Source organism: Epinephelus lanceolatus, chromosome 5 (assembly GCF_041903045.1).
Source record: "Epinephelus lanceolatus isolate andai-2023 chromosome 5, ASM4190304v1, whole genome shotgun sequence".
Lineage (NCBI taxonomy): Eukaryota > Metazoa > Chordata > Actinopteri > Perciformes > Serranidae > Epinephelus > Epinephelus lanceolatus.
This window is the reverse complement of record NC_135738.1, coordinates 36363681-36384634: the sequence shown is the minus strand read 5'-3', so window position 1 is coordinate 36384634 and position 20954 is coordinate 36363681. Positions and strand designations below refer to the sequence as shown.

General features: G+C 40.5%; 1 protein-coding gene across 1 annotated transcript in view; it reads right to left on the bottom strand.

The window, feature by feature from the left end:
* The window catches only part of LOC117262782 (transcriptional enhancer factor TEF-1), a 60099-nt gene that overhangs the window by 22635 nt on the left and 16510 nt on the right, over positions 1-20954 (bottom strand). The window contains exons 2-4 of the mRNA XM_033635905.2: positions 15388-15866; positions 5075-5139; positions 2725-2787 (exon numbers count right to left, since the gene is read on the bottom strand). Coding sequence (XP_033491796.1) covers positions 2725-2787; positions 5075-5139; positions 15388-15592 — 333 coding nt within the window. The 5' untranslated portion in view covers positions 15593-15866. The remainder of the gene's footprint in view (positions 1-2724; positions 2788-5074; positions 5140-15387; positions 15867-20954) is intronic.

The following is a 20954-nucleotide window of genomic DNA, read 5'->3' as shown; positions in this document are numbered from 1 at the left end:
ATCATAGCAACAACAGTGGAGGGCGCCGAGCACAAAGCGTGGAGCGTGCGTGCAGTTACATGTGTTTCACACTGGTTGCTGCCTCAGGGCAAAAAGCTCCGTACAGAAGACTTACAGTAAGTCTGAACTTTAGGGCTCATTTGTAACATCTGATCTCAAAGCAACATGAACCTCAGAGCAGAAAACAGCTGAATGAAATGGAATTAGAAACGCTGCAATAGCTGGAGAATCACTAATTGGCAGCTTCACTCAAGTTAATTGGCACTGAGAGAAATCTCTCCTCCTAGGGGAGGTAATAACATTATAGGAGGTACTGAGATGGGAATCATGCTGGATTTTCATATTAAATACCAGGAACCATATGGGTCTGATAACATCCTTGACCTGAACTCATTTCTTTGAAACGACCAACCCATGTGTTGTGGTTTAAATGGAAAATCCAGCAGCTCGTTCAAATGAACACAGACTTTACAGCATTTCTGAACATATACAGTGCTAAGGGAATCACTAAATAATCAGTATTCTTTGTTTCTGACCATCTATTAACAGTATAGGTCATTTACTAAAACTTCAGGCTGGTGTTAGTCTATATTTCCCTTATTGCCAACAAAGCCCATGAAATGACTAAAGGCAAAAATGTCTCTCAGCTTTTCAGCTTCCCCACAGCCCCAAGCCTATTTGTTCCTACAGAAGATGTAAATTTTTATTTTTAAAAAAATCCAGTTTCTAAAAAGTCTCTATCTTCTAAAACAGCTGGTTACTGTAGCTTTTATCAAACACTATTTAAACAGGAGCAAATAGTGCATTTGTTGGGGACTATTTTCAGACGTGGATGAATACACATTTGGTGCTCCAGTCACTGTTTTGGGCAGCAGGATGGTGTTTGTGTAATTAAGTAAAAACAAACTACATAAATAGAAAAAGAATACATGTATCATTGCTTTTTGTCTTTTCATAGGATTCACTGAAAATGTGAAACATACAGAATATCACCAGACTTATCTTTTAATCAAATATGCCACATATATCCTGGTTTCAGACTCTCAAACCGCTCTTGAGATGCTTTTCCATGTATTATATCATCAGAAATGGAATATCTTGTAAGCCTGCATGTAAGCATGGGCTGTGGGAACCTGAACTTGATTATGAAAACAGTCGTATTAATTAATTAAAAAAATGTAATGAGCTGTAGGTATATTGTTATCTTTAATAAAAAGCTTTAACAAAAAGTGATTTATATGGTCTTTACAGGAGTCAACAGTAGGTGCCTGGGAGCATATCACTCTGTGGCGGGGTTAAGTTAAGGTTGTGATCCCTATTTTATATGAAGTTTCTAATTTGTCAGTTATACAATAATAAAAGCTACGTCGTGCAACACTGCACTCCTGCCAATGTAGCCATTTCCAAATATTTCGGTTTCATATTGATGTCATGATATGAGACTAGATACTGTCTTAGATTTTTGACATCATAATATTCTAAGTGTTGTCTTTTCCTGATTTCAAAGGCTGCATAACAGTAAAGTGATGTTTTTTTCTGAACTTACTAGACTGTTCTAGCTGTTCAATCATTTTCCATTACCCACCTAGCCATTATAACTACATCACTGATAACTATTTATCAAAAATTTAATGGTGTAAATATTTTGTGAAAGCACTAATAGCCACCTTACAATACTGTCACAATACTGACACCGAGGTATTTGGTAAGAAATGTCGTATTTGTTTTTTTTCCCCAATATTGCCCAGCACTATTCCAAAATATAAAAGAAAACATACACTGTATCATCAATAACACATTAATGTGTTAGCTCTAAAATGATTCAAGTGACCTTTACTACCAATTTTAACCAACCATCTGTCATTTATTTTATGACAGCAAACATCAACTCCGTCCTCGCTTTGTTTCTATTCGGAGTTGCGACTGCTCTACCCAGAAAACGAGTGCCCCTTTGTTGCTCTACATGAAGTTAATTACAGCCAACAGTGAGGAAGAAAAAGAAAGAGGGAAAGAGGGAGGAGGAGACACGGAGGGTAAGAGATTAATAGACTGAAAGGAGGGTGGAGAGAGTGTAAGAAGAGGGAGGGAAGAGGAGAGGAACAGATCAATGAATGTATGGATATAAGAGAATGACAGGAAGAGGAGGAGGAGGAGGAGGAGGAGGAGGAGACAACCAGAACAGGCCTAATTAGATACCTAGGATACTGGAGTCACTGTGACAGCCATCCGTCCGTCCAGCCACAGCGAAAAGTCAACAAGCAGGGGACAAACTCTGAATTCAAATTGCTTTGGTGTATTATGTGGTGTGGTAGAGATCGCAGAAGTACTTCCACTGCCTCTACACGCTTTAGGACGGCTCATTTTTCTTAACTTTTTGAGGTGTATGTCTGAAATTTAAGCAGTAATGTACTAGATTTCCATGGTGCTAATTATGCAGTATTTTTGCACTGCATTTTTCACAGATCACCTTTTTATCAATGCATTAAATAATGTGACGGTTTCTGTTCAAGCACATGAAGTTTCTTTAGATGGCACTTTTTTCCATCTTTTACCATTGTGGTCATCAGTGTTAATCCTCACTAATCAGTTGCATTTATTCCAAACACAGTTCAATAAAGAAATAAAGGGAACAAGAAACACATCACTTCCTGTGCTACGGAGGATTTTTACATTTGAGAACCACCAAACCCTGAGTACCCCCCCCCCCCCCCCCCCCCCCCTTACCTTTAGTTTGGACTGAAACTCCCTGGATTTTCTCCTGGCTAAAACCTGGATATGACTGGATACCTGCGGAGAGGAGAGGAGAGGAGAGGAGAGGAGAGGAGAGGAGAGGAGAAGGTAAAAGGAAGGGGGGGGTTGGAGGGTAGAAAAGAGAGGAGGAAGGACCAAACAGTGAGTTGCCATGGTTATGAAAGGACTATTGCCACACTGGAAGGGTACACACACACACACACACACACACACTACTCCCCTGACAACAGTGAATAGACCCATCTATGCACATCTTTTGAGAGAGCAAAAAGACACCTGGGAACACAGGCCAACAACTAAGATATTAAGATTACACTACATTCAGATGGAGCTCCGTTATGTTCTAGAAACCTAAACAAATGTATTTCAGAGTAAACTTTACTCTTTTAATGAAACATGCTATTTAAAAAAAGCCCCAAAGCCCTCTTAGAGAATATTTCTTAATGACTCCTGCTTTACATTCGATACATACCACCATATGAGCCTGCATGGCGAGGGGATCAGACCAACGTGCATGTTTTGATTAAGAGAGAAACCATCAGTTATGATAACATATTTTGTGTGCTCCCGTGCTGATAGAACTTCATGGGAGCTGTAGTGTTTTTGGCCACTAATAATGTCATCATAAGTCATTATCATTGTTAAAGTCCTAAAAACCTAAAAATATCTTAGAAAATAGATGTATATCCAGTTGTGGAAAGTACACTTACTTAAATACTGTGTTTTTAGGTACTTCTACTTGATTATTTACATTTTCTGTTACTTTATATTTCTTACTCCAAATAATACAAACATCTACAAATAAATAATGATGTCCTGTTATAAGTACAGTGAAGACATAATAAACCCCTGATAATGCCAGAAGAACAATATTAATGGATCAGATCATTTCCCCTGGTGGAAATTTACAAGCTACCCAGCATTGTATATTATACATATATATATATATATATATATTACAATAATCTCCAGCTTTACCCGTTATAATATTAAAGTGATGTACAGATCAATGCATCAATCTCACAATCTCAACTTCAAATTCTCTAATGTCAGTTTCAACAGCTTTGCTAGCCACAAATAATATCTTCACTTGTGGGAAACACTAATGGCTAGGTGGGACAGCTGACAGACTGCAGACCACCTTCAAGACCAATAAACAACAAAAACAGTTATTTTAGTGACCTGATGCTCTGTCTCCAGCAGTATTTCAGCCACAGCATGTGGGTGTTTCTTAGGGACCCGTCCATGTGTTTCCAGCCTGGATAGTGCCACGAAAAGCAGCCAATACCATACCAATACCCCCTTTTCACCAAAATAAGTGGGTGTATACAGGTTTCTTTAACACAGGAAAACCTGCTTAAAATAGACAATAGACTCCGCTCCCATAGCCAGTAGACCAGAGCCATTTACAGGGCTCTGCAGAAGACAAGTGCCCCTCTCTGTTTTTTTTTATTGTCCTGGTTCAATGCCACGGATGGGCCGGAAAACAGGTCAGTCACCAGTAAAGCAGCATGAAGGTCAGTGATAATGTGACTGTGGTTGCTTCTTTTTTATGTCTGTTACTTATTCAGTCTCTCAAACTTGGAGTCAACCAAATTTTGAACAATGTTTGAGCACTAAAATTTTAGCTAAAATTTGCCTGTCCACTCAGCTGTCATATTTCCTTCACTATTGATCGGAGCTGGAGCCGATGAATACCCGTAACTACTGCAGTCATTTGACCTGGGAGTGAATGTCCATTGTAACCTTTCAAATTCAATAAAAAAACAGATGTGAGTGAGTGTTAGTGGGTCATTGTGCAGTGGGGAAGGGGCTCAAGACATTGCAGCATTTCCTGCTGGGATTTTGCCATCAAAAGCAGGTATTTTAAGCCAAAACATGAATTTTTCTGCACCAGTACCAAGTGGTTTTTGTGGCTTAATCTAACCAAACATTGGAAACAGCGTTGAATGAATGAAAAATTAAAATTAAAATTAAATGAATTTCCAACATAATGCATACAAATGTAACATATCCATGGTTTGCAGAAATGTACAATGTCAACAATAATTCTTGCAGGTGGGTTGGTTCATTAAATAAGACCACCTCTCCTCACTTTCCCCTAATTCCAAAAATGGACACATAAAATCCTGCAAAGTGGAACTTTAAACTGCTTGTATTCTTTTCCCAACCTAAACCATTAATGATTACTCTTCAGCTTTTAGATTGTTCTTTTCATCGCTGCATTTAGCACCATTTCTCTCATTATGTCTGTATAATATGATATGCTGTGATACATACTGTAGACAGCATGATTGGATTTAGTGCACACTCTCATTATTACCTGTTTCCTTGTCCGCGTCTTGCCTGTTCGGAGCTTGATGTATCTGGCTATCAGCTCATTTCGACCTGGAGGGAAAAGACACAGAACATACTGTGAAACACTGACACACACACACACACACACACACACACACACACACACACACGCTAAACCCTATTTGAACTATCTTTTTTTTCTCACAGACAATCACAAGCAGAAATCATATGACCCTGACAAACAACTTAGTGCCTGATTTAGCACTGTTGACCCAGCGACCCTGTGACGTGCAGTTTCACATAGTCGCACTGTAATCACTGGTACCCCTGTTGAGCCCTCCACACAAATACACACACACACTCACTGACACACACAAAATCACACACGCCACCACCCTGAATACACATGACCCAACAATACAGGTATTCATGCAGACCGGCCGTCCCCTGATTAAAGGAACCAGCAGGCCAGCTGTACCCATGCTTACGTGTGCGCACATACACGCACACACGTAGACACACACACACAATTCAACCCATTGAATAGGGCGCACAGCAGACTCAGCATGACCTGGCTAGTATAGATTAGTGAGGGACAGGGAGACAGAGGGAGAAAGGGAGCAGAAAACAACAGTGTTACATACAGAAAACCTGTGTGTTCATATGTAATACATAGTAGCTGAGTGTTGCACTACAGTGGCCTCCAAAGTCTGACCAGGACACAACTTTGGAGTCCCCAAAATTCAAAGATGACAGTTCGCTTTAAATTTTTTATGAAATTATGTAATTTGTCTGTTATTTAATTTGCTAACAAGCATGGTTTGGTTCGTCTCCTGGTGTGTTTTCTGTTCCGACCAAGTGGAAAACCAAAGTCAGGCCAGCTGGCCAACTGATGGTCAAGATCAGCACAAAGCCAAACCTCTCTACACACTACCCAAATGGCTCGCAACAATAGCCCTAACTAACTAGCAGATGGTGTGTGTGCACGTCTATTTGTGCATATGTGTGTGCATGTGTGTGAGTGTGTGTGTGTGTGTGTGTTCTGACCAATCCCATTCTCACTGAGATAGGGAGCTTAGACTGATAACATCTACAGCTCCCCATGCAGGTGTTTTCCTTCTAGCAGTCAAAAGCTGCGACTGACGACAGCACACACGCAAAAACACACACACACACACACACACACACACACGTATATACATGCATGAGTGCCAACACACACACACACACACACACACACACACGCACACACAAAGAGTCCTGGCTGCTGAGGCTGACATCTGACTCCAGAGGGGCCAGCTGGTCTTTCTAGGAGGCTTAACGGTGAATTATCATCCTTCACTAACCCTGCGGCACACATCCCTCACCCTCCCTCCTTCTCAAAAACTCTCCAGCACACACACACACACACACACAAACACACCACACACCACACACCACACACACACACACACACACACACACACACCATCCATCCATCCATCCTCTGTTCTGGCTGCTCCCTTTCTCCCCTCCTCTGTCCCTCTTGTAGTGAATGGGCTTCCCTTCTGCTCCCTCCCTCTTCCTCTCTCTGCTTCTCTCTCTCCCTCTCTCTACTTGCCCAGTGAAAGACTTCAAGGCCAAAGTCAGATGGTCATTAACCGTGACGAACAGAAGCACCCCCCCTCTCCCTATCTCCAGGCTGAAGCCACTCTGTGTGCAAGCAGATATTGAGGGAAAGGACGCAAATGAAAAACACTTTTTAGTTGTGTGATTTTTAACCCCATTCACTTAAGATTAAAAAACAACAATAAGAAAGACAAGAAGCAGACTTGTCACAATATGATAGAATCAAACAGTGACTCTATCTTCAGTAAAGTGAACATGAAGGCAAGATGAGGTGAAGAGAGGAGGGAAATTCCAAATTTCAGATACAGTGACTGAAATGCAATACTTTAGACACACATGTAAACACCACACTAAAAACGAAATGTTGACTGATTTGTCACATGGTGCTGAAAGAGCACACAAATACCTGTGACAATGAGTACATAATGATCAATCAAACTCCCAGCTTCCAGTACATTTACCGGACTTGTAAATATATTCGTCTCTGGTCTTCCAAAGAAGCATTACTGTATTAGTTTACTGTCGCTCCCCACGCTCAGTTAGCAGAGTGATTAAGAGCTTCAGCTGCTTTACAGAATAGCTGGAAAAACCCTTTCAGAGTTAGTTCAAAGCCTTGTTGACCGCGCTCGCTAACAAGGCCACAGTGGAGTAGTGTGTATTGTTGTGTACCCTGGGAAGACCTCAGAGACCACATGGGCCCGAGTCTGGCCCACAGCCTGGCTTCACTAACCCTGAGGAGGAGTGTGTGCTTGTTGCGACATACATGGGACAGTTTAAGTGTTTGGTACAGTGGTGCACCTCCCACAGACCAAACATACAGCATCCAGCAATGAGATGGCTTTTGTGGATTAGTTTGCTTCTCACCAGGTGGCACTGTTTTATTGTCTTTTTCAGGTACAATGGCACAAACCATCACCGCTCCTGCTAACCACACAGTTAATCTTTCATCTCTCGCAAACAAGCTGCCAGTTTGTTTAAACAGTAACTAAACCCTGGAGAGGTTTGCTGCCAGATGATGTCACCTGCAGAGAGCAACAGGTGGTGACATCACCTGATGCTAAAGATCCGCCAACAGCAGTTTGTAGTTACAGTGACTGCATATGTGAGTTATTTCAAAAGAATTTGAAGGAGGAAAAGCTCTTGCGGGTTCAGTTTTGATGCCTCGTTATATTCTGGTCTGATGAAGAAAGAGATTCTGTTTAAAAGTGTGCCTATCAGTGATACGATTTGTTTTTAATATGTCAGTGTTTTGATGTCGTCGTGATTTTGGTTCACATTTGGTTGTTTTTGTATATGTTGGTCATTTTTGTGTGATGTAATGTGAGAGGATTCATTTGAAGTGACCAACCCACAGAGAATTATCATCCATGCCTACAGAGCAATTTAGCAATTTGGTATATTTTGCCTGTATACACATTCAGGAGACCCAAAGCTAAATTAGCATGATATCTCTACTGTTCTGGCTCAGTCTCATCTGATTTTATCAACCCTGTTTCCAGTCACAAGTCTCACGTTTCTGCACTTGAGTCGTGCCAATACCATTTTCCAAAATGCCTCCAATACTGCCTAAAATACTGGATGGGGCATCGACAAATACGCAAGTCTATGTACCAATCTGATACCATGTATTGGTAGCTTTCAAGTGGTTTCACACCTGAATAAAATGCCAGTTTTCCATTTTCAAGTCAATTCTTCTTTCCCGCTCTAAAAAAGTAGCCTACACTAAGCAGTCAAGAGGAACTGATTTCCGGTAAACAGTGTAAGGATAACCATTAGCAAAATGCTAGGAGTTTTGTGATATTTCACACTGGAGAGTCCCATTTAGCTTTGAACCTGAATCATGCCATACAATGACAGCAATCATTAAACACCCACAGGGTAAGCAGTTTACAACTGTTAATTTTTTTTAAATGCAATTGTATTGGTACTTAGTATCAGCCAATTTCAAGTATCGGAATCAGTATCAGGAAGGAAAAATTGCATCAGAAAACATCTACCCTACACTCAAGCCCCAAGTCCTAAACTTTGAGTTTTGAGTCCTTAACAAGTCACAATGCTCTCTTCGCCTAATGTAATGCCATTTTTACAAAAGTGTATATCACATTTACAATACTTTCTGTATTTCTACTTATTTGTTGAAACAATTTTGTTGGAAGCTGTTGTGACTCCATTTGTAATTTTTCACACACATTTGGCATGCTGCAATATGGTTTTTGTTGACCAACATAGAGTTTTTGTACCCGAACAATATTATCTTTTGTGTCTTTTTGTATCTTTTATGTTTTCATTATTTTTTCCGACTGGCACTCAGTAACATAACATTAGTTCTTCATGGTTCAGTCCTGCAATTTGATCTGATGCTGTTGGACTGATTTTTAAATAATGTACTTTTTAATCTTTGGGCTTGGGGGAAGGTATCAAGTATTTTCAAGTCGAAAAGCTCAGTCCAAGTGAAGTCACCAGTCATTGGTGTTTAAGTCCAAGTTGAGTTGTAAGTCTTCTTTGACTTTGTCAAGTCAAGTCTTAAGTTATCAAATTTTTTTTTACACCACTCTAACTCAAGTCCAAGTCATGTGACTGGAGTCCACACCTCTGGCTGTTTCTAGCAGCAGCAGACATCTGTTTTGACAGACAATGGTAGTGACTGGCTGGTGAACACAGCGGAGCACTGAGCAGCTGAAGGGGCAGATATTACCCTTTGGTGTTTGTGGAGCCCAAAACAGAGCTGACAGGAGAGTGAATATTAGACTTAATACGAGTTAAAACAACTTGCCAAAACACTCAAATGAATGCTAATGTTTCTGGGTATGTAGTGTATCTAGGCAACAGTTTCACCTCTCTGACCTGATGAAGGCTGTGAGGCAACACCTCCAGTCAGAGGAAAATAAATTAAATGTTCACTGAAAGGGAATATAGGCATGTTTTATACAATGTGACAATATTGAATAAAATACTTTCATAAGGCTGTAGTGAAGATGTTTGGAAGATGTCTGTGGCCTGTGTCACTGCTGCAGCCTACACTTCCCCCATTACCATTCACAGCATGCTGCAGCCCTCTGTAATACGTCTGTTTTGAACATGTCCCTGATCCACAGCTTAAGAGACAGACAAGGTTCAATACCAATTAAATGACTTTCATATCCATCCAGTAGATCCATACGATGTTTCTGTAGGGGACAAAGCCACTACCCATTACATTGTATCTCTGCTGTACCTTTGCCAAGGATAATAGCACTATTATTCACCTTTTTTATTCTTTCTCCCTTTTATACACATCCATTTATGATTTTTTTACACTTCTCTCCCACCAAGTTCGTCCCAGCACTTTTGCACATTTTCCTTCTTCTTTTCTATTTCAGTCCATTTCCCTGCAGCCACTTGGGGGGTATTCTTAGACCCACATAGGTCCCCTCTCCATCACATGTTACCTCTTTCTTTTCTGTAGGAAAACTCACCTGCCACACATTTTACTGTTAATGTAATGCTCAAGGAAACCACAAAACCACCATTATTAACACTGGGGTTTGGTTTGAATAGTGAAGAAAATAATGCCAAGTTTTTAAGTAACCCCAAGGTTACGTGCATTCAGTGTGTTGCTTTTGCGTTTGTAGAAAAACAAATTTATGCTTTTTTTCTTACAAAAAAAAAATCAATAAGGTCTCCATGGTTCTTGAAAGTCAAGTTAAAAAACATGCATGGGTAAATATGTGAGCTTGTCCTATTCTGTGTGCATCAGGAGCCAAAAATAAGAACAAACTAGATGCTGTTTCAGAACTTAAGTTTGCAGTGATGTTCTCAGAACAATTAAACCCTCTCTAATTCAAGCGCTGCTCATCCCTTCTCGCCATTTCTCCTTTCCTGCACAGAAAACAGACAGTAGACCGTTTTACACAGCCTGTTTAATGTTGAGCTGCTATTCCACCTCACCATTCTGTATAAACGGTACCAACATGGACTGGGGGTACAGAGTTGTTCCACCATTAAACCAACAGTGATGATACTAAACAGAGCAGAATCAATGTCTGTGTAAAAAGACAGTTTGCAAGGCAAGACTACACACACAAACACACGCAAAATGCTAACACTGTTGTGTTACATATAAAGCCTCTTTTGCTTCCAGAATGCAGGCATGGTGTCTAAAATCCCACAGTGGGGCGGCGTTATGCCTTACTTGTTTGGTTTAGTGTAAAAAGAAATCAAAGAAGCAAAGCTGCTGTAATAGTGGATCTTTTTTACGACAGTACTTCTGAATCTCAAAGGGACCACTGTTTAACTCAACTGACCCTTTGCTTGGCCTAAACCCTTTATTGTTAGCCGCTGCTACTCCATCAAGCTGACGGAGCTAGCATGTAGCCCACACTTTAACCAACTGCACACCATAAAGAAATATTATTCAATTTTTTTGAAAAACATAAAAGCAATTTCAGAGAGCAGATAAGAGGGTCTACAATATTAATTTGAAGGATATATTCGGGATGTCAAAGTGACTCAGCAACATTAGGTTAAAAGTTTATTATGTCATTAATACACGTGCCCCATGCACAGTGTTTAGCTGTGACTGGCTCCAAATCCACAAAACATGCCCAATGTAGAAAAATCTAAAACAATTGCATGAATGTCTATGGAGCACAGCCGTATATTTGTTGGACCCTGGTTGCAGCAAGCTGATGCAATGCCAAAAGTGGCCAGTCTGCATTCAAGGGCGGGACTTAGCAAAGGGTCAATTGGGCAACAGTGCTTAATATGTCAACAACTTGGACACAAAAAAAAAATAGCTTGGAAGATTGTACAGAGGCAGAGAACAAAGTGAGATTGATTTTTTGGTTCGAGTATTTGTGGCCAAAAGTGTGTGTAACATGCTGTTGTTTCCATTTGGTCTGGGACTGTTTGTCCTGGTTTTGCTTTAAGAAAGAGAAATCTAGGTGCTACAGCACACACTGCTATTTTGGATAGTTTGCTCCCAACTTTCCAGCAGTTTTCAGAAGACTCTTCCTTTTCGGTTTCAACATGACAATGGGCCTGTGCACAAGGATAAGTCCTTAAAAGGTCCTGGATTGATTTGTTTGTTGTTGTTTTTCTACCACTTGGGGGCACCTGACAAAGTCCTATATCCAGTCTCATTTTAGCTCTGTTTTTATCTCCACCAACATTTGAGGGAAATACCTGCATTTTTCATTGTTAAATACCCTCTGAAGTTCACAGGATAGTGGTCAAATTTGTCTGCTGTTAGGTGCTGGACTGGTACACCCCTTTTCCACCAAAATAAGTGTGTGTCCGGGGGTTTTTTTAAACACAAGTAAACCCGCTAAAAATAGGCTATAGATTCCGTTCCTATTGCCAGTAAACCAGAGCAGCAATAGGCCCGTTTCCACTAAAGAAGTTCCTGGTACTATTTGGGGGGCAGGTACTACTACAGGAATGTCCCCTCGCTTGGCCCTCTCAACTGCCGTGTCTCCACTGAGAGAGCAGAGTAGGAGGAAGGTTCCTGTAAAGTTACCGGGCTCTGGATGTGATGTAATCGTTGCGCGACCATTTTGACCGGGGCGACGTAGTGGCGTAGGGACGCTGTTTTTCCTTATCCGCTGTGAGGGTCATAAGGACAGAGGGATGTTGTATGCTGTAAAGCCCTGTGAGGCAAATTGTGATTTGTGATATTGGGCTTTATAAATAAAATTGATTGATTGATTGATTGTTAGCTGTTAGCTAACAGCTAACTCACTAAACTCACTAACTCACTAAACTCAGTGAGTTTAGTGAGTTACTACGGACACCGCTATTGGCTAACTTAGTTACAACATGATTGAGCTAACTGGAGTAGTTTCATGTCGTATCCGACAACGGGAGGCTTTTAACAGATGACGTCCTGATGTTAGCTTTGCTGCTGCTGTTAGCTGTCCCTGTCAGCTGCAGCCACTGATACTTTCTAGACATCGTGATTTCCCAAAACTGAATAAATACCACACATAGCAACACAAAACTGCTTTGCTAGCTCAATCATGTTGTAACTAACATATCCACTGGAAAAAATATGTTTTTCACGGTCCGGTTATTGAGTTTGTTTACATGGCGGTGGAAGCTATGAACGAGCTAACCCTCGTCTGCTGAGTTTTAAAAATGCCGGCTATTTTGCTGCTTTCTGTTGACGTCACACCCCTCCTTGAGTATATCCAATCAGCACCAAGTTAACCCCAAGCCCCAGCCGGGAGTCTTTTGGGGCCGTTCTGAGTACCTACTCCGAGGCAGGGACTTGTTTAGCCCCTGTAAAAGTTCCGGAACTCTGTCCTTCGGGGGTGGTTCCTGCGGTGGAGACACGCACCAACGGCCCCAGCCCCGTAAAATTACCCCGAAGTTCCTGCGGTGGAAACGGGCCTATTATGTTCAGTAAAAATTGTGATGGTAGTTACCCATTTTTATATATCTCTTACTAAGTCAGTCTCTATTTCAAACTTGGTCGATGTCTAGGCACTACTTAGGCAGCGACGGACAGCATTTTGTAGTGGCGCATCACTGTATCTTGCTGTTAAAGTGGCTAAAATGAGCGTGTTAAACCGGGTGTTGTATTTACATCAATGCCGGTCGGAGCCAGAGTTGATAAATACCCGTGACTACTGAGAGTCGTTTGACCTGGGTGTAAATGCATATTGTTAATTTTTTCCATTACACACAAAAGCTAGATGTTAGTGTTGTTTTGGGTGCAGTGGGAAAGAGGCTGTAGTGTACCATGGGTTTATCTCAAAGCTATTGTTTTTTTTTATTTATTCATTTATTTAGTACTATTATTATTTATTTATTTAATTATTTTTAGCTGAGCACAGCTTCTTGCTGCTGCTGCAAACAACAGTAAAACTGCAGGCCATAAAATCAAAACAATGAGCTAAAAGACGCTAAAAAGTTAAGGAGAGGTGAGAGGAACTAAAAAGTTGGGTGATAATTCTCGTGGGTTTATCCTCACAGGCAACACCTTTTACATTCCGCATGGTAATTTTTCCCATTGTTAATATAAATATACTAATGCAGTTTTAATGCAGCTTTAAAGAAATGGTTTTCGACTTGACACAGCAGGTTATTAAAGTTAACTAAAACTAAACTAAAAACTAAAACTAGGTGTGAAAATATATATATATATATATATATATATATATATGTATATATATATATATATATATATATATATATATATATGTATATATTTAGAGATCTGAAATAAAAATAAAAACTAGACTTCAGGGGGAAAAACTTTAGTGTACTTACAAAACTAAAATAAAATGAATATATACAGGGAATGTCTTTAGTTTTAGTCTTTGTCAATTTGGTAAAAATTTGTCAACATAACGAGCATGAGGAGGCATTGGTGCATATGTTTATTGAGAATGGGATGTTTACAAGAATGTGGGCTAACTGCCTTCACAAAATGTTGTATTTGTATTGTGATACCTAATCTAAAGTTCTTAACTCTTGCCCCAGACAACTATCCCCAATATTTTAATAAACCTAAAACTAATACGTGAACTAACAAAAACATCTCTATACAATAAGAATTAAACTGAAATGAGCAAACACACTCTGGAAACTAACTGAAACTAAATTTAAGCGAAAGAAAAAATTTTAAACAAAATAAAAATAAAAACCAATGAAAATACAAAACTATAATAACTCTGCTACGCCACTCTGATCTCAACCCAATCGAACGCCTTTGGGATCAACTAAAAAGTCAACTGTGAGCCAGACAGCATCAGCGCCTGACGTCACTAATGCAACACTGGCTGAATGGGAAATGTTCAACACAAACACAAATGATTAAAATCTTCAGGCGTCCACATACTTTTGGCCATTTAGTGTGTGTATGCAAATCCATCAAGTTTCAGAGGCAAGATTTCATCAAAGTATTTAAAAGAAAAAAAGTCTTTAATGTCTGGGATTTACAATAAAACAGAGACCTAAAACTCTAGAACCATGAAGAAATCACTAAATTTCACTCTGCATACAGAGAGAGGAGGGGGGAGAGAAAAACTACAGAAAGAGAGAGGGGAGGGAGACGCAGCTGGTGGCAGCCAGAGGACCATCTGTTCATCACTCTATTAGTTCACACACACACACAGCCATCCATACACACACACACACACACACACACACACACACACACACAAATACATACTCTCTCTCTCAGTGTCACGCTCATTCTGAGACGTGCACACATACACATGACGCACCTATAGCATGTCTCTGTTTTCTCTCTTTAACAGTTCATCTTTCTTTCCTGTGTCTCTGACACTCGAGGCCCTGTGAGACAGCCCTCACACACACAGTCGTCTACCCAGTAATTCTCACAGTCTGACACACCACAGCGAACATTTCAACAGCTCGCCCAATCACTGGATGTGTTTATAACACTGTGTAGAGATGTCACATTCTCCCACAACACACTGTGTGAATTTGTGTTGAACGATCACAAAGTACCCACATTCTTTAAATATGGTGCAAAATACACTAACAAGTGGCCTACGCTAACAATGTAATATAGCTTCAATCCAAATCTTCCTCCTTTGGTAAAACAGATTAGATACCCGGGAAACATCAGGCACATGTAACACATCACACCTGTGCTGTAGCAGTGGGTCTTATAGGTGATAAATTGATCTATAGAGAATTAATCAACAACAATTTTGAAGACTGATTAATTGTTCACGTAGTTCCCTCAGTGACTCACAGCAGTCACCTCCCATTACTCACCGTACATCTTTCCTTCATCTGACAGGATAATCTTCCTCCTTCCACAAGGCGGGTAGATGGCCAGGGCCTCTTGGAAGCTCTGCTCAATGTCGGGGCTCCAGACCCCCTCGGGGTCCCCATCCATGGTCTTGTCCCCTCCTGAGTCACTCAGTCTTTCCATATCGTCCCCTGGACTCTCACTGCCGCTCCAGCTACTGCGTTCCATACTGGCAGCTAACCAGCCGACGTATACCCAACACTAACGCTAATGGTTTGACACTAAGTAAGTAACGTGATGAAAAGCTAAAGTGAAACTCTAGCTGACTAATACTAATGGCAATAATTAACTCCCAGCGGGGACAGCCAGCTGAGGAAACTAGAAACTGAATGCTAATGCTAGCTGCTGCTTCAACAATGGTAATCCCAAAATCTAACCACCAATAATAGACAACAGACAACTCGGCAGGCTGCTCCAAATCCAGCGTCAGACAGCAGGAACCCTGAAATGAAGAACAAAGTATTGTATTAGCTGCGGTTAGTTGTGCACAGCAGAGCATGTTGGTAGGAGTGTGGTTACAGCGCATGCTACACAGCCACAGGTTCAATTCAAGCATTAGGACCTTTCTCACCCTGTTTCAATCAACCTTTCACACTGTCATCTGCCAAATGAAGACAAAAATGCCAAATAAAATCTTAAGTTGTGTGCAGGTGCAGTATGCATTGGTTTGGGGGCTCACTGAATGCCATGGTGGTCGCAGCTAAGTGCATTTAGCAATTGAAATATTTTCCATATTTTTCATTTAACACAGAACTATGCATTGCATGGATACAGGGATTTTATTTATAGTTGACTTATAGTTTATTAAGATACAACACATACAATTGACAGATAACAATTATACTGCTGGGGTATTAGTAACATCAGTGTTGTGTATGACATTGATACCCCAGAGTTAACTTCTGTATGGTCCTGTATGTCAGATTTTTTTCATCAGTCAGTTGGAAAAGATCCACTTCAGTGATACAGGACGTAGTTTATTTTCAGATAGCATTACATTAAAGTCAGACATCACATTTATTTTTCACCTGCCCAATCTGACAACTGCATGAGGCATTCCATTTGCCCGAACAGTTTTCTTGCCCCAGGCAAGCTTTACTGTCAAGCCCTGACACTAATAGCTGGGGTCTTTATCTGGTTAACTGTTGGGTTTTGCAGTTTCTGTAAATACAGTTTCTATGGTAATTCTCTCAATATTCCATCACTCATTGAGCATATTAGCCGGGATATGAAAATGCACCTGCTGGTATCCTGATTTAATTTTGTCTAAATGCAACCTCTGTTGTTCACATTACATTTCCTCTAGATTTGTTTAGTGAACCCCATACCTTAAAGTTCAGACTGCACCTGCGATATTAGTTCAATGACACATGGTTCCTGGCTATTGGTTAGCTGCATCGCTGCACATAAAAAATAAAAAAACTTTTCTTTCAAGCAACGTAAGACAAAGTGAAAGAGTTTCATTAGACAAAGCTACATGCTAAGGTGTTGTTGTTTTTTTCAATTTCAAATGGAAGTCAATGACAGCTGATGCCTTGATATGCAAGCTGCAATGAGTCACAAATATAGCTTATAGTGGTAGGCTACTGTTCTATATATATACAGTATGTCATCACCAAGAAACCCAGTTTGTCCGGTTTATTTTGTATGATGTGCATTGCGGTTCAGGAGATTCCACTTTTAACTTTTGATTTTGTACTTGCTTTGAATAGACCTGATCACCATAACCCAGAATTTCATTACAGAAAACAGGGCAAACATAATAGAAATGGGCCATTCTACAATCTCTGGAGCCACTCTGTGATTCATGCTGATATTAAGTCTGTATTTTACCAAGAAAATATTTTCTAGTACAGCTTTAAGTTCTGATCAACACATTATAGGCCAGCATCCCAGCTGCTAGAGGGAAATTATTGCTTCTTTTCATGTAGGAAATTGCCTATTTTGTTAAACCGCTGTGGTAGCCCAACATCAAATCCACATGCACATAAGTGGAGCAAATGAATGAGTGATGGACAGACAGACAGACAGACAGACAAACGGACCACTACTACACACAGCTACTAGCAGACTTGGGAAGAAAAAAAAGAGAAACTGAAGGGGTTTGCCAGCTGCCTACAATTCTTCTGAAATCCCCCACAGTAAACAGCAGGGTTGGCGTAGTACACCAACATATGCACACACATATACACACACATAGAAACACACACACAATTACAGTGCCAGTTCCTTGGGCGAACACATGTCATTTTGTCTGGTCTTCTACTGTTCACACTTCCCATGCACTGTCCCTTGCCACAGCCTGCACAAGCCTGCAGTGTGAAGTGTATGTCAGTTAGTGTACCATGTGTGTGTGTGTGTGTGTGTGTGTGTGTGTGTCTGGCTAATTTTAACACAATTACACTTGACAGTGCGCATGCACACACATGCAACTGAAGCCCATAAAGCAGCAGGCAACATTTTGGACACATTTTAACCCTGTACACTTGAGCCCAGCTCTATGCTATTTAACACCTGGGGCAAAACACTGCAAGGCCACAAGAAAACATCCGTTGGCTTAGACTCCCAGTCGTGTAATGAATGAGATCTGCTGGTTTTACTAGAGTTTGTTCTCTGGTTCTCTCTTCATGCTTATTCTATTCACCCTCATTTCCGTTTCCTCTCCAACTTCCCACCCTTGCTTTCTTCCCCTCTTCCCTCCTGCCCTCCCCCAGCAGTTTTCCATTCAAACAAGGATTCATTCATCCAGCGGGCTGTATGGTTGAGCACCAGCAGCAAGATTTGTTCCCTCTACACCGAGTGTGAGTGTGTTTGTGAATATGCAACTGAGTGTGCTATGGCGAAGTATCCTTCTTCACAAGTAACAGAGGCTTTGATCATCTTGGATTCATGGTACAATGAATCCACTGATGACATGTTTAAATGGCAGAAATAAAGGACTGAAACATCCATAGAAACATTTCAAACCACTCCTGCTGTGTAATCCGGTTCTTTGCTGTCTATTAGTGTGCTCAGTATGTTCTCAACAATCAACATTTCATCAAAATATGAATAAATACTGCTTCTATTTGGCTTTGGTGGTTAAAGGAGTGTGATAGTGTGGATCGGTAGCGGAGCTAAAACAATCAAACTTTTCAACAGTCAACTGCCTTTTAAAGCCTGCAGCAGTGAGTCTTTAACCCCCTTTACATTGCCTCTTCAAGGCAGGACTTTTACCCCGTTATTCCATCTCGCCGTGCTGTGTAAAAGCCACAATCCTAGAATCAGGGGACAGAGTTGTCTCACCATTAAGCCAGCATTGGAGGTAGTAACAGCGCCACGATGAAGTCTGAATAAATACAACAGCCAGCAGGACGGGATCATGGGCCACACTGGGTGTGACGTTTAGCAGCTAACTCAAAGAAGAACAACAGTGGTTGAAAATGCCCACAAATCTGGAAAACAATTAGACCCGGGAGCTCCTTACCATCCGAGCAGAGGACGAGATCAGCCGCCGTGTAACAGGGACAGTAAATGATTGTTATTGTTATGTTAATGCCATTGTTATATTTCATAAAGCGCTGTCAATGCATCTGTTATATGTCACACTATGCCCATGCTGTTGTGTTACATATCATGTCCGTCACACCTTTTTTGCTTCCGCAATGCCTGCATGATGTCTATAATCACGCACTGGAGTGGTATGATACCGCTGTTGTCTGGTTCTGTGTTAAAATACAAAGGCGTCATAACTTCATAGCAGCTTTATAGTGACCCTATAGCACGATCTCTGTGTATAAAGGGCTTTTGATTGTTCCAATTTACCACATAGAGCTTAAAAGCTGCTCTAATCAATATTTTAATGAGTCAAATGGTATTTGTAATGTGAAAGGGGTTGCCTTTTAGGGTCTTTTAGCTAACTGTTTTCTTAGTTCTCAAGAAGCTTGTTTTCAGACACAGCTGGCACAGTTTTTTTGAGTAAAACTCTGATAAATCCACAGAACACTTGTTGCCCAGCACCTGCCAGACAAGGTCAGGAACTAGCTTGTGAACACAGTGGAGCATTTAGCAGGTAAAGAGATGGATTTTGGATGTGTGAACAGTTGTTTGCTAATGTGTTGACCACAAAAATGTTATAAGGTGACGTCAGTGTAATGTTTTTACCAGGGATGTCATGATACCAGAAATTTAATAGTCATTACCAATTCCGGTGAAATTCCACAATTCTCGATACCAAATTCAATGCCACGGTAAAAAACAAAACAAAACAAAAAAACATAAATCCCATGTACTTAAACATACACTCCTTTTTAAAAAAAAATATGTCAATTCAATTTAATTTAAATTTTAGTGTTAATCCCTGATGCAAAGTACTTTTCTATGTGGGTTCACAAGATTTTGTGGGTGAGGAAACATATATTGATATATAACATATAGAATATTAACATATTTCTTCTCCATTGTTTTTGTTGTTTAGCACTTTTAAGATGTGACACTTGACCTCGTGGTAGGCAATCTGTCCTGCCCCTCCTCCACTGTGATTGTACATCTGTGTAAAGTAACAGTGACAAGTGCAACATTTTAACCAAAAAAGCAAACACGCAGCACTCAGCGTAGAATAGAAGCTCCAAGCCTCGTTACGCTGGTGTTTGTAGTATAGTGTAAATACGCTGCATTACAGTTTCGAAGAATTTTAAAAAAGTATGCCGACCTCGAGGAAAAACGCTTTTCTTTTTGACACACTGTGGTGGAGCTGTTGCTGCAGCTGTACTTGACGTCATGTTCCATGTGTTGTTCTTCTTTCTTTAGCATTTAACGGCACATTAGAACACTAATGTAAGTGTATAAGTGTCCAGTCAAGTGCGGAAGAACTGCATCCCTGGTAGCTACAGTACTGGAAAATAAGTACCACTACGTTTTTGGAATTTTGGCATCAACTTGGTGCAGAAGTATCAGTTCACAGCCATAGTGGCCAAAATATTAATGAATTAAGGACATGGCTTTGGATTCTTTCTGAAGCAGAATCAACTGAGAGACTTTGTGTGCATAAGGGTCTTGATCTTCTCCCTTTTTGAGTCAGTTATTATCTGTAAATCACTTCAAGCACAAAGCAGTACTGCACATTCAAATCATCTTTTAAGAGTTGGCTCTGAAAAAACTCAACAAATGATGGAGAAGAGAATGTCATTCACAAAACATCTGACCTCTTTGAAAGCATGTGTTGAAGAAATGACAATAACCCACCTACAATAAAATGAAATGGGCTCTCAATCCCTGCAGCAACATTTTGTCTGGACAGCTTTCCAGTCAATCACAGGGTTTACACGAAGCAACCATTTACACCTACAGACAATTTAGACTAGCCAGTTTACTTTATTAGCCTGGCCTGCATGTCTTTGGACTGTGGGAGCAGGCCAGAGGACCCACACAAAATCTACATTGTTGTTGCACCAATGTGGCACACTATTCAAATGTTACAATAAATCCTATTGTTGTGTTAGCGCTGCTCCTGTGTGTGATCTTTACAAATGATTTACTTAGGTGATCAACC